The sequence below is a fragment of the Brachionichthys hirsutus genome, chromosome 12 (genome assembly GCF_040956055.1).
Source record: "Brachionichthys hirsutus isolate HB-005 chromosome 12, CSIRO-AGI_Bhir_v1, whole genome shotgun sequence".
NCBI classification, from domain to species: Eukaryota; Metazoa; Chordata; class Actinopteri; order Lophiiformes; family Brachionichthyidae; genus Brachionichthys; species Brachionichthys hirsutus.
Window position 1 is genome coordinate 10,422,900 of NC_090908.1, and position 13,060 is coordinate 10,435,959.

A 13,060-nucleotide genomic window follows, 5' to 3' on the forward strand; every position below is an offset into this window, starting at 1 on the left:
TGTGTGGCTTCTTTTTTTTTTTTTTTTTTTTTGGCAGTCGACCTCACGCTGATCCTGCCTGATATTTACCCCAGACTGTAACCATCGCTGGGAGGGGCGGACAAATGCCCTCCCGTTTGAAAACAATGCAACAAAAGTGCCCTCTTAAATGCCCCCATGGCAGATAAAACATGATAAAGTGCCCCCCCTTGTTTGGCCCGATATGCAAAACAAGCCACCGGGACCCACTTCAGTGGACGACGCGTGGTGTGTCGCACTAATGGAGGTTTTAAAAAGGGGCTGAAGCCGTGTGTGTGTGTTTACTGACAACATTTTAACTAAGTGTTCCTGAGCCTGTGTGATGGGTTTTTTTATACCGTCACGTCTTCTGCAAAGCGGCACTCCAGTGTTTAGCAGCGAAAGTAAGTGTCCCTGCTAATTGGACACACTATCGGTCTGACATTCAGCTGGCGTGTGGACACAGGAGACAGAGCCTCGTGGGGACGTCTTGGTCCACATGTTCCAAATAAACATTGTGGCTCTTGACAGGCAACAAAGGAGGGGGGGGGGGGGGGTCGCCTTGAACCCGACTCAACCGTCCACGCCAAATCTTTCACGGCTCTTAACTGTACCCACTTTCAAGCAGCTCTTGATCATCCGTCCCACGTCCCCCTTTTGAGCGAGAAAGATTGAGCGATGAGACTATGGGAATGATAATGAGACGGATATTTAAATCGCTTCAGTGTGTGATGATGATAATGCTTTACCTTCACGCCTCGGCTGCTGAGGGGCATCCATGACGCTAGCACACGCTGGTTTTGGAAAGACAAACCCGGGCTACGAAGGTTCAGCGCGCCGCTCTGGAAAATAAAGACACTTTTGTGAGTTGCTTTTGAAAAATAAAATAAAAAAACTTCCAAATTGGATGGTTTAATCGTGCCGCTTTCATAGCATTGTTGTCTTTGAACGCAGCCTTCGAAGGACGCGGCTCCTGAATGGAGACGTGACAACCGTCAGAATGTCGAGGGCGAGGACATGAGAGAGACGAGGACAAAGAGGTCCGAGAGCGCAGACCTCCAGCAATGAGACTAAAACCTGCTTTCAAACATTGGGGATCTGAATCTACCTCCCCTCTTCAGTCATACAGAGCCCCAGCACATGTTGATCCTCCCCACAGATACGGAGGGGTCCATGCCTGTTTTAGTTTTCATTGGGTAAGAATGCATTTTCTTTGGCATAGATTTTAATATCATTTATTATCACAGAGGGAAAACCGGCAGTGATACGTGACAGCTTTATGATTTAAAAACAAAAAAACTGAAATCAATTGCTTCGCTTCATCACATCTCATTTTGCACTTTGCCATTTGCCGTCTGTCCCTAATTGAGCCGCAGCTGCCCCCGAGTAGTCCCACGGCTAACTGCAAGGCATGCTGGGTAAGAAATGAGTCCAGCCACGGGTTTAGATTAGTGCTTACAGAATATATTTTGGTATCTGAAACACTCCAGGTAATTTAGCGTATGGATGATTCATGATCCTGGGATAAAAGAACGCTTCTTCTTATTTAAAGTGACGATGCTGAGCCGCCACTTTGTATTTATTGTGCTTCGTCATATGCATCTGCTCCCATTAAAGGTTTGTTTCTATAGCTGGATGAAGAACAAGCACTGCAGAATAGTATCAGAAACAACAAAGATTAGTTAAATAAAGTGAGATTAATCAACATTATTTAGAGTCCAGTGTGTTTTTTAAGGTTTCTATATGGCAAATGGAATGCAGTTTGCTGCTTGTAGTTCATTACAGAAACATTATTGAAGCCGATTTTGTCACAAATGAAGCGGCTCTTCATTTGACGCTCACTCCGGAATGACCTTGACTACCTTATAGGAATCATTTTAATTGGCAATATAGTGAACCCACACAAGTGATTTTAATTTTAGGTCCGAGGATGGGTTGGCATCAGGATGCATTTATCAGTCCAAGGGTTTAGTTTGGCATCAAAATCTTTGTGGGAAAATCCCACTGTGAGTTTGTTTTGTGAAAAAGTAGAAATATTAATTGAAAATAAAAATATCTTATTTGTAGTTCATTTAAAAAAAGAAAAAACAGAATGCGTGTTTTTAGTTCAAGCAGTTTTCGATTATAAATGAACTTTTGATATAATATTCAAGGACTGGAGATGACTCATGTCTCACTGAAATCTTTACAGGAGAACAATAGCACCAATGTCTCTATTTTCATATTCATTTAATGTCAGATTCAAGTCTAAATAAAAGGAGACTGCATGGAGGAAATTAGGTTTTCCGGCACAAATGCACAAACGACCCTGCATGGCTCTTGTCAAAGCCAGTAATACGGAGATAACATCACTGTTGGTTTTGGGCAATAGTTGATATTAAAAGAGAGAAAATCACCAGCCGTGTCCTTTAAATTTGGCATTTTTCAGCCATGAAATTGTTGTTCTGATGGGAGTTCGCCACAAGGAAGACGTACAAAGGTGCAGAAAATGATGCCTAAGCTGCACCGTCCACATCAGCACAGCGCTGAAGACAGCAACCAGAAAAGAATCCTCAGTAAAGTAAATCCAACTTAAAGAATGACACCATTGATATTAGCAATGTGGCTAAATAGACACACTAATTCAACTCTGAAGAAAACAGCAGCTATTAAGTCAAAGGGAGAGCACTGTAGGCCAATCCTGGCAATTTTGTGTGTTGTTTTTTTGTTTGTTAATAAGACCTTGTGGTTTGAGTAAGCTTCCACCAAAAGCACTAAATGACAAAACCAACATGATGCAATACCGTGTTTAATCATTTGTCAGCCCCCCCGGCTCCGTTTGAGGGGCATTTATTTGCCCTGATGTTCAAGAGACGACATTAAGGACGTTCTCCTCGGTGGAAACAAAGTGCTTTTTTAAAAAATGTATGGTTCTATTCTGAATTTTATTTTCCTACATTTTCAAGATGTTTAATCTATTTCTAAATTTTGTGCAGAAATCATCATGAATATATATAAGAGGTTTTTTATGTTCTCTGTTGCAAGTAAAATGTTTACCAAGATTAAATTTGCAAAAACAAAAGATGTATTAATTGGCGGGGCGGCACGGTGGTGCAGTGGTTAGCGCTGTCACCTCACAGCGAGAAGGTACTGGGTTTAAATCCATGGGGAGTTCGTATGTTGTCCGCGTGGGTTTCCTCCCACCTCCATAAACACTCTCTAAATTGTCTGTAGTGTGTGAGTGGTGGCACAGTGCCCGACTTTTAGTCATGTTCTGCCTCACATCGGTACAACCTGCGCTCTGTCAGTTAGTTAGTGCGTGACTGGGCAACACACTAGCGGCATAAGACCTAATAAATTACGCGCCAACTCCCCATGCGCAGAGGCTATTAGCTGTGCTTACTTGGACGCCGCTATTGCAAGCAGATAATCGTGATGAATCGTCTCTGCTCATCAGCATATTCTCGATCCCCTTGGAAAGAGGGTGAATCTACTTTGCTGAAGGAACTCAAAGTGATACACTTGGATAAGTAAGTAGGCGAATCGACCAGAGGCAGAGCAAATGTAATTTGTCTCTTCTGCAGGTTTTGTAGATCCATTAAAGAGGAGGAAAACAAAGGGGGGGCAAAGGCTCTGGTGGGGACAACTGGACTTTCTTTCTTTTCCATGCAGCGCACCACGCCAGCTGGAACACACACACACTCCAAAACACGCGTGGGTACTTTGTCTTCGGTGTCACAAGCCGTTGGTCGTACATCAGCGGCCCATCTCCCTTGGCGCTTGTCGGCGTTGGATGAATGTGTTTCGTGTTTGGAGCCGTTATTAGTTGTGCCAGGGGCAATCTCAGACTGGGACTAGTCAAATCTGTCCTAATCTGTGTGTAATATAAATAGATGGTCATCATTAGGAACTCTTCACCAGGGTGTTAATCATCAGGAAAATGTGAAATAACTGCACCAGCGTCCCTCTAATAAGCTTCTTATCCCTTGAAAACGTGAAGAATTAAACACATTTTTGTTCTGTTTCGTTCTCATGGGAAGGACATTCTGACACGGACGAGTCTCGTGCTCGGCTTCCTAAATCATGACCGATCGATACGATGTTCTTCGCCATGAGTAGACACTTACACTCCACCTCTTGCGTTTCTTTGCTTTGTCCCTTACAGCGCTTGCGGAGGTCTGGCTGCACCTCGCTGGCAGCGAATGCATTGGATATTCGTGTGAAGCCTTTACAGCAGAGCTCGTGTATTCCTGGCCTTGACTTGCTTTTATTTGACGAGTTCCCCTTTTCGTGGGAGCGATCCAGGATAAATCGAGCCACCTTTGAGCCCCATTGTGACCCGAGTGTATGCAACCTCAGATGCATGCTCAGCAGATAGTTTTGAAGTTAAAAGTATATTTGTATTCAACTTGTTTCGTATTGCCAGTTCTAATTTAGGATTTTACGTCCGACTGAGTCGAGATGAAGTCGACGACGGCTAATGGTTAGCAGTGGTGCAGAAAGGAAGACTTTTTGCACAATCCTCTTTGTGGTTTTCAGGACCTGAGAGAATTTTCCCCCCAATTATGGATAAACTAGTGAAGTCAGTCAATTTCCTGGGCGAGTCAGGGATGAATGGACCAAATTATCTCTAGTGTGGAACCAAAATGGCGGGTGAACAAAGCGTTCCACAACACATCTAAAATATTTCCCTCCCGTTCTCCAGGAGATGATCCATAAATCTTGATGTGAGATCTATCATGTTGTTATTTTTGGACTTTTTATAGATTGGTGCAGATGCAAAATAGGTTCAAATAATCATAAATGTAATGTTTAAATTCTCAAACCCAAGACGGCAGGGACTTCCAAACTGCCTGTGAGGCATAAAATGAATCTCGGTGAAACTTCATTATACAAGCGGGCGAAATTCATTTTGCACACGCTGTGTGACAATTGGGACTCACCTCTGCTGTGCGGAGCAGATAGGTAAATTTACAAATGAACAAGTCTTATCTGAGCGCCTTTCATTCTCACTCCAATAAAATGACGTTCACAACAAAATGCAAACAAAAAAAAGACTCCTCTTTCTCAGTGGCCGGCGGATTCATTTGGATGTCATGAATTGTACAATCACAAATAATTTGGACCTAAATAGGAGGATGGGGATGACGGGGACCAGATTATATTGGGTCCCAATCAGGCCATCATGAGACAATTACCCAAATAATACACAGTTGAAGTAAAAAAAAAAAAAGTACTGTAGATTTCTTAGCACATATATCATGCAGGAAGACATCAGTTCCATCACATCCAGAATGCATTAGGGCGTACGATCCTGCACCAGATGCAGGCGTTCATCTGATAATGCAGTACGATTCATCATGGCTGGCGTGAACCGCACCGCAGACACACAAACCTGGAACAACGGGACCAGCTGACCTACATTTGAATTACATGAGGGGGGGGGGATGCAAATGGATAGAAGTGGCAGGTAAAAAAAAAAATCACTTTTCCAAGTCCAAAGTGTTTTGCTCGTCTCAAGGTTATTTGGAAGATTGGTTTGACACTGTGCTAATAACCTGCCCTACATTCTAAATGCAGGATTCTTCATGGGAAACTGTGATAGTGAGGCCTGACTATGATTTAATGACACGAAACAGACAACAAGGATACTGAATGCTGCCGTGCAGGCACAGTTGATCCCATTCCGATGCAGCCATATCAAATGTGGGGCTTGGCACTCGCCGAATAAGTTCACTCAGTCAAGGTCGTAATATTTTGGAAGCATTTTTGGATGAGGTTCATCCTAATTTTTTGGAAAAGCAACAATTTATTAAAAATTCCCGGTCTCACAATGTTAAAGAATTCCCAAATGTAATCCTCTCAAGGATGTGGTATAGGGGTCAATTTTTGGTGGAAATTTAATTTGTATTCGCTTAATCCAGACAGCCAAAGTGGACCAATCACACAACCTGCTTGTTGGCAGTAAGCCAAGGGGAGATGCTTATAATGTCTTTTTTTAGGTATTCCTCTGGGCTATTGGATGTTCCATAAATGCACATTGATTGAGCTTTACGTGTAAAAACAGACCAAAAGTGTTCTGTCTACTTAACATGCGGTTTGTGAGGGTGGGTTAAGCCTCCATGTTCGATGCGGGCGATTACCTCCATGCAGAAAACAGTACACAACTCAAAACTGACATCTTGATCCTCTACCTGCGTGGCTTAAATCTGTGCCTGGGTTGATTAAAGATAATCATTAGCCTGATTCACAGTTCACTGTGGCAGAGGCAAGAGTCTTCGGATGTTTTAAATGAGCCTTTTCTCCTCTTTACTCAGGACCTTGTCAAGAAATCTTACATAATAAACATTTCTAGAAAAACAGAAAATAGTTGATTAAAACGTTTCATTGATGCAACCAACATGGTTCTAGTTGATTTAAGGTGTAAAAAAAAAAGCGCTGTCCACGTCATCAAAGGAGTTTTTTTAATGATGAGTGGTTCTCTCGTTTTGCACCCATGCAGGAGCATCTTTATTTTTTTGAAGTTTCATTTGTTGTTTCATTGATTTTCTTGGAGAGCAGAGAGGGTCGGAGAAAAGGGGAGGTACAGGAGAGACAGACAGACAGACAGACAGACAGACAGACAGGGCGGCACGGACTGGCGGGTGAACCGGAGGAGGAGAACAGAGGAGAGCTGCCGGCACAACAGCAGCCCGTTCCACGCGCAACCGGGATTGTGCCACTGACGCGCGGCTCATGCGTAAATGCGCGTGGGGAGTCGGGACTTTTTCTTGGTCGCCACCTCAACCATCATCATCATCATTACCATCATTACCAACACGTGTCTCACGCACAGTCACATCTGGAGATTCACCGGGCATCAGTTCACGCGGAGAATCCCGAACTTCGCCCGCGTCCTGCGCCGCAACTTTTTGACCTCTATTCTCTCACGGGAACGTGAAGAAACAAGAGTTCCCCCCGAACGGACTGCAAGGCTACTTTTTTTTCATGTTTTTGTTTTTAGTCAGAATTGATTTCCAGAGATGTTCAGCCTCCTTTTAACGACGACACAGACGTGATGGGAGAAAACTATCGCTGCCACATTTGCGCTTTGGCACCACGACATAGAGGCTGGATTAAAAAGACTAAAAAAGGCATTCCGAAGTAAAACTCTTCCAGGTAAGTCACCTCTGTTATTAACCCAGACCTATTTATTTTTGGAATAACATGATCATGTGATTTCAATGTTTAAGAATGATGCTACAAAATGCAATTGAAATGTTTTTTAAGAATTAAGATTCATTTTAAATAATCCCTAGTTTCTGAGCTGCCTGATTTGAATGTCATTATTTTATTTATCAAACTACATTTAAATGCCCAAACAGAATACTTCACTTATCTAATTTCTCCTACACCTCCTGCTGAGCCCAGACTGATGGGGACGTGAGTGGTTTATTTAAGACTGGAGCGCGTGCGTGTGTACGTGCGCGCGTGAATGTGTGTGTGCGCGTGTCCTGCAGGACGGGATGGAGATCTATAGCGTAAAAAGCTTTTCACTATTATTGCGCCAGAAGGAGAGGAGCTGCTGTTATTGTTGTCTTCCCGTCTTTGTCCCGCAATGAAATAAAGTATTTATGATAATGAGGCGCATAGAAGACAATGCGGAACTGAATTACCTGCGCTTAAATGAAATAGAGAATGCTGCCTGTGACCCAGGAGTGTGCCAGATGCTTGATGGGATTTACTAGAGTCAATGGATTTCTCTCAGTAATATCATTACACGCTCTTCGGGATTGTGAGGATCGCTTTGGCTCAGTTTGGGGGAAAGACGAAAGCAATTACCTGCGCATGTACATAGAGAACGACTTATCTCAGCAAGAGTCGCCGTTTTGGATGAGTTTGATCCTTCATAAGTACACCGGCTGTGATCTAATGTCATCATCCCTGCATGCATCCGGAGATTAAAATGTGGCTTCCTGCTCAAGACTAATGCCCTTCTTGTCTTCCTTTATATCTTCCAGTGAACAACAGGGCACAGCGAAGGGAACAATGTCCCGGGATTAGGCGCCCCCCCTCTGGAATATGCTCGGCGAGTGTCTCAGTTTTTGGAAAGAGCCCTCTTGAGACTTATTCTGAAAGATTATGTGAAATCAATTTGAAAGGATTCTCTGAAAATAAGTTTGTGTGACTAAATATGCATTTTTGAAAAGCTGCAATCGTCACTTTTTGTAATACTGAGAAGCAGGTGAAACTATGACTGGACCAGTGGGAGGTTGCTGCTGATTATGCAAGACATAGCAGGGCCTGATATGCCCAGGAAACCCCCTATCTTTGATCATTTTGCCCTCTTCTGGGGCATCCTCTTATTATTCCCGGCAGTCACACCAGTGATGCCTTGTCCCACGAGTTGTCACTGTGTAGAGAGGAGCGGCATGACCGTGGTCCAGTGTACGTCTCGCAACTTGGAGAAGATCCCAGCGGACCTTCCACGGGATACTGTCGTCCTACTTTTGGCATCCAACCACATCACCCACATTCCCAACTACGCCTTCAAAGAGCTGCACTACCTTCAGGAGCTGGACCTGTCGAGCAACAGCATTGAGAGTGTGGACGTGGGCGCGTTTCAAGGTGTTTCTGACAGCCTCCTTGTCCTGGATCTGTCAAACAATCACATCCAAAGTGTCCCCAAAGAGGCGTTTTCCCGCCTGCGAGCGAAAATCAGCCTCTCAAACAACCCCTGGCACTGCGAGTGCACGCTGCAGGAAGTCCTGCGGGAGCTGAGGCTGGACCCAGAGACGGTCAACGACGTGATCTGCTACACGGCGGTGCAGGAGGAGTACGCAGGCAAGCCGGTCATCCAGGTTCTGGACTCAGGGATCAACTTCTGCAACTTCCACCACAAGACCACCGACATAGCCATGTTTGTCACCATGTTCGGATGGTTTGCCATGGTGATAGCATACGTCATCTACTACGTGAGACACAATCAGGAGGACGCCAGGAGGCACCTGGAGTACCTCAAGTCGCTGCCCAGCAGCTCTCAGATCAGCAAGGACTTTGACACCATCAGCACAGTTCTCTAGCGGAGCTGCAGCCGGAGTGTGTGTGTGTGCGTGTGTGTGTGTGTGTGTCTGTAAATACATGAGACAAATGTGCAGAGGCGTACTAAAATGACTTGGATACTGTTTCAGCTCTTAATCGCTCACTGTGTTTGAGCACATTATTCAAAGTCTCTCAGTGACTAAAATGATTTTCTCAGCCTCAAAAATTTATGTATTTTGTAATTTTCCCAAAATCATTTGATGAGACCTTATTTAATGCCACTAAATCCGGCGGAAGAGCAGGCAGGGGCGAGCCTGATAGCACAAACTCACATCGGTGAAAGATCCAGACTGGAGAGGTGAATGTTCTCTGGCTCTCTTGTCGATCCATACAGTGCGACTGAATTTGGATGGAGATGAACGAGGAGGACGACATTGACTGGTTTGCCGTACGTTCTTCGTGTCACGGTGAAGGGGATTTTTTTTTCTAGACTTTGGCTAATAATCTTTTTTTTTTTTTTTTTCGCTTGCGTAACGGGCCTGACGCAATCCTGACCCGTCCAAACAACCGTGCAGCCACCGCATCGAGTCGTGTTAGACGAGGTGAGGAAAAGTTGCCATCAAGAAATATCTTAGCATCCGTGCCAAGAAGGTTGGAGCTGCTGTGAATACGGATTCTTTAACTGTAGCTATGAATGCATTTGTGCTGAATCTCACCTTAGAGTCTATGTCAACTGTTATTGACGTTACTTTCATGGATTTGGCTGCAGCAGAACCTCATTTATTTGGATCATGTCTAGTTGATGTTGGTTTAATTTTCCGCTCAGGAGTTGGTTGTGTCTAAGTGCCTAACTCCATGGCTCGTCCGAGTTCGATCGGAGCTAATTTAGATGCTTTCAAGCACACCACCAGAAAAATGTGTTTCTTTACTGTTCTTATTAATAAATTAAATTAAAAAAGTCCCGTTTTTCTTCTCCTTTATGATTTATGATCTGATATAGCCCATAATAGATTGTATAGTGAACTCAGGTTCTGCTGAAATTGGATTTTCGTAGTTCCTAATGATACTTTACCAAAGGACAACTTTATTAGGCAAAGATATGCAAAGAAAAACACAAAAATATCTCACTACCGGTCCAGAGAGAATATCCCCATGTTGTTGCTGAGAAGCTCCAGAAATGTTTTTTATGGAATAAGAAACTTCACCTGACTTTCCATCAGCAAAAGGGAAGAGTCATAAGTGACAGAATTTTATTTTCGGGTGAACTCTACTTTTCCTCTTTGACAAGTGTGAGTGTCACGTCCTCCTCTCCCTCGCCACCGCCATCGTTCCAGAGTCGCTTATAATAAAGGCTCAGCCAGCTTCCATGCAGCGCTGGAATCCTTATAAAGGTCATGAAGGTTTTAAAGCCCAATTCCCCAGCTGCCTGGATTCTGAGCAGAAGGACAGGAAGGAGTGCCCGGGGGGGGGGCGGGCACACGTGATTGTCCCACATCCTCATGTGGCGATCCAGACTCATCCAGCAGAGACACAGCTTGCGGACTTGTGTTTGCACCTGATTAAAGTCTTTATTTTATTCATGTAGAGTTTGTTACTGTATCTGTCTGTGAAGTTTAGACCGATGTCCGTTCATTTGTCAAATGTCTGTAGCTGTGCACCCATTGGAGGGTTTGGATGTCTCCTCTTCATCTCGAGGAAGAATCGGTCGCTGTGTGTGTTTTTGGTGACGGGAAGGAAAGGGCTCCAGTCGTTCGGAGAAAGTTTCAGCCTGTTTTCAGCCGTCACTGTGGGCGTGTCCCTTTGTCTGGACACCTTAAATGCCAGCATTTGCAAATAAAACTAATGTTTCCCAGGACCATATTAAGCTTCCTCAATTCTGTGTTTCGTTTCAGCTTCAGGCTCATCCGGACAGTAGCTTGAGCAGCAGTGGAGAAATCAATAACAGGCTCATTGCTGGTAGAACCATCCGATTTAAAGGTTGCTCGGCGTCACTGGAGCCGCGTGACATCTCGATGGGTGTTCTCTAAACCCTTAGCGCTGCACCGTCCTTTTTTAACGAGGCTTGTTTTTGGCTTCTTATCGTGCGTGTTAACCCTGCAGTAAGCACGTTACAGCAGCAGTCGCTGCCCGATGACGTCCTCGCCGCCGTAACCCGAACCCAACCAACGGATTCCAGAGACAAAGACTGACCATCAACGTGCGCTTTTCCCGCTATACGGCAGGAAGAGTAGCGCCAATGTCCACCTCACAAAGCAGGAATGTCATAATCTGTAATCTCTCTTCTGATAAATAACAAGTCTACCAAAATAAATGACCCACCGATTCCTCCTCTTTATGTGCGTTCATCCTGGTTGTTTGCCCTTTCCACCATCTTTTCATTTCTATGTCCTTTTAATGGACAATTCTGAATCGTCCGACAAGGAACAAGAAAATAGAGCGAACGCCTTGAATTCAGAACCGCAACCGTTTATCAATGTCCCAATATCTACGTGCAAACGCGTGATTGATGAGGGCTTCATTCGCACAAGACTTCATTCACGCTTCTCTGACTGTTATTCAGAATAGTGTGTTCAGCAGGATGAGGATCATTTGTCTCGTATGAGGGTCGTCTTGAATATGAAGGGTTGGCGATCGCGGGAGGAATTTTCCCATCGGGATTAACGAGGATAATCTGAATGCATCAGACTTCAAATTGAGTCAAACGCCACCTGCTTTAAGATCTCGATGATGCTTCACGTTCAAAAGGATGGCACCTTATAACGACAAAGCGCTCCAATCTTGCCAAATCTCCACATGTTGACTAAAGAGTCCTGCTTAATCTCTTCTGCCACGTAGCAGCAAATAAAATAAAACCGCAATCCTTCTCTCGGCGGTCTGCAGTACGTGTGATACATGCAAATACAAGGCCCGTGATTTCCTCCAGGAGCAGAGCGGGGCCGGTCAACACCGATGGCTGCACATTCCGACAGTGTTTTCTCCTGAGAAACTGAGGGGAAAGCAATGGTAAGGACGCCGTGCTCGACTTGTGCACGCGGGTCTTTTTTTTTTACCTAATTTATGAAAACTGCAGAAACACTGTCTTTCTTAAGATTAAGGACAATCTCAGATCATTTCCTTCTGCGGGTTCCACATCAAATTTAATCGGTTACTTCCACAAAGTTTTAAGAGAAACAGACTCAACATTAATTCTGTTTTTGTTGCCATTTTCCCACGAGTTGAAGATCCAAGACTTTTGCTTTAACATCGGTTGTTAGTTGGTTATCATGAATAGTTCCTTCCCAGAACAGGCAGATTGTCTAATAAGTAGATTAATTGTTTAAAGATATTTAATGAACTTTTTTTGTGAAACTGATGTCAAACTCAATTAAGAAATCGTATCTGCTAATTTGTGAAAACGTTCCATCATTAAAACTTTTGCGCTGCGTAAAACTTTCCACCGATCTTAAAGGGACACTCATTTGTGACGCACGAGAGTCTGAGACATCCTGAATCAAGATCAGCTTCAACCGCCGCCTTGTGCAAATTCTCGAGACTCATAATGGCGGACAGTTTGGGTCATTTTGGAGGGCGAGGGTAACAAGTGGCGCCGCCAAGGACGGACACAAACAAACCATAATATCAAAGCGTCCTTGAGCAAGGTGATCGCCAGCCACATGCCAGGATAGCTCCAACTTCACAGGCGTGGATACGCTTGATCTTGTGCTGGATATTCCTTTTCCATATTAGCTCCCAGTATATCCTCACAAAACCACTTCAGGCTGGTAAAAAAAAAAAAAAAAGATGCAATGCAGGCATTTCAACGTATTCCTATTGCTACGGTTCTTCTATGGGTAGTTTTGCAGTATTCATCCACTCTTTTAATAAGATCTCCGAGCAGCAGGTTTCCAGAGCGCTTCTGTTTTTCATTAATCTCATCTTTAGATGAGGAAGCACTTTGCTCTCCCACAGGACTGAGAGACATTCATTCGTTAGCATTTTTAGCTGAAACCTACAATCATCATTTCAACTCCACAGGTGCTGGTATAGGAGAGTTTGTTCATTTAGATTTAGCCCCCCCCCCGCT

General features: G+C 44.1%; 1 protein-coding gene across 1 annotated transcript; it reads left to right on the forward strand.

Moving 5' to 3' along the window:
• The first annotated feature begins 8,240 nt into the window (after positions 1-8,240).
• On the forward strand, positions 8,241-9,038 carry LOC137902586 (leucine-rich repeat-containing protein 3-like). The gene has a single exon (XM_068746676.1). It carries the CDS (start codon positions 8,241-8,243, stop codon positions 9,036-9,038), a length of 798 nt encoding a protein of 265 aa, XP_068602777.1.
• Positions 9,039-13,060: the final 4,022 nt, after the last annotated feature.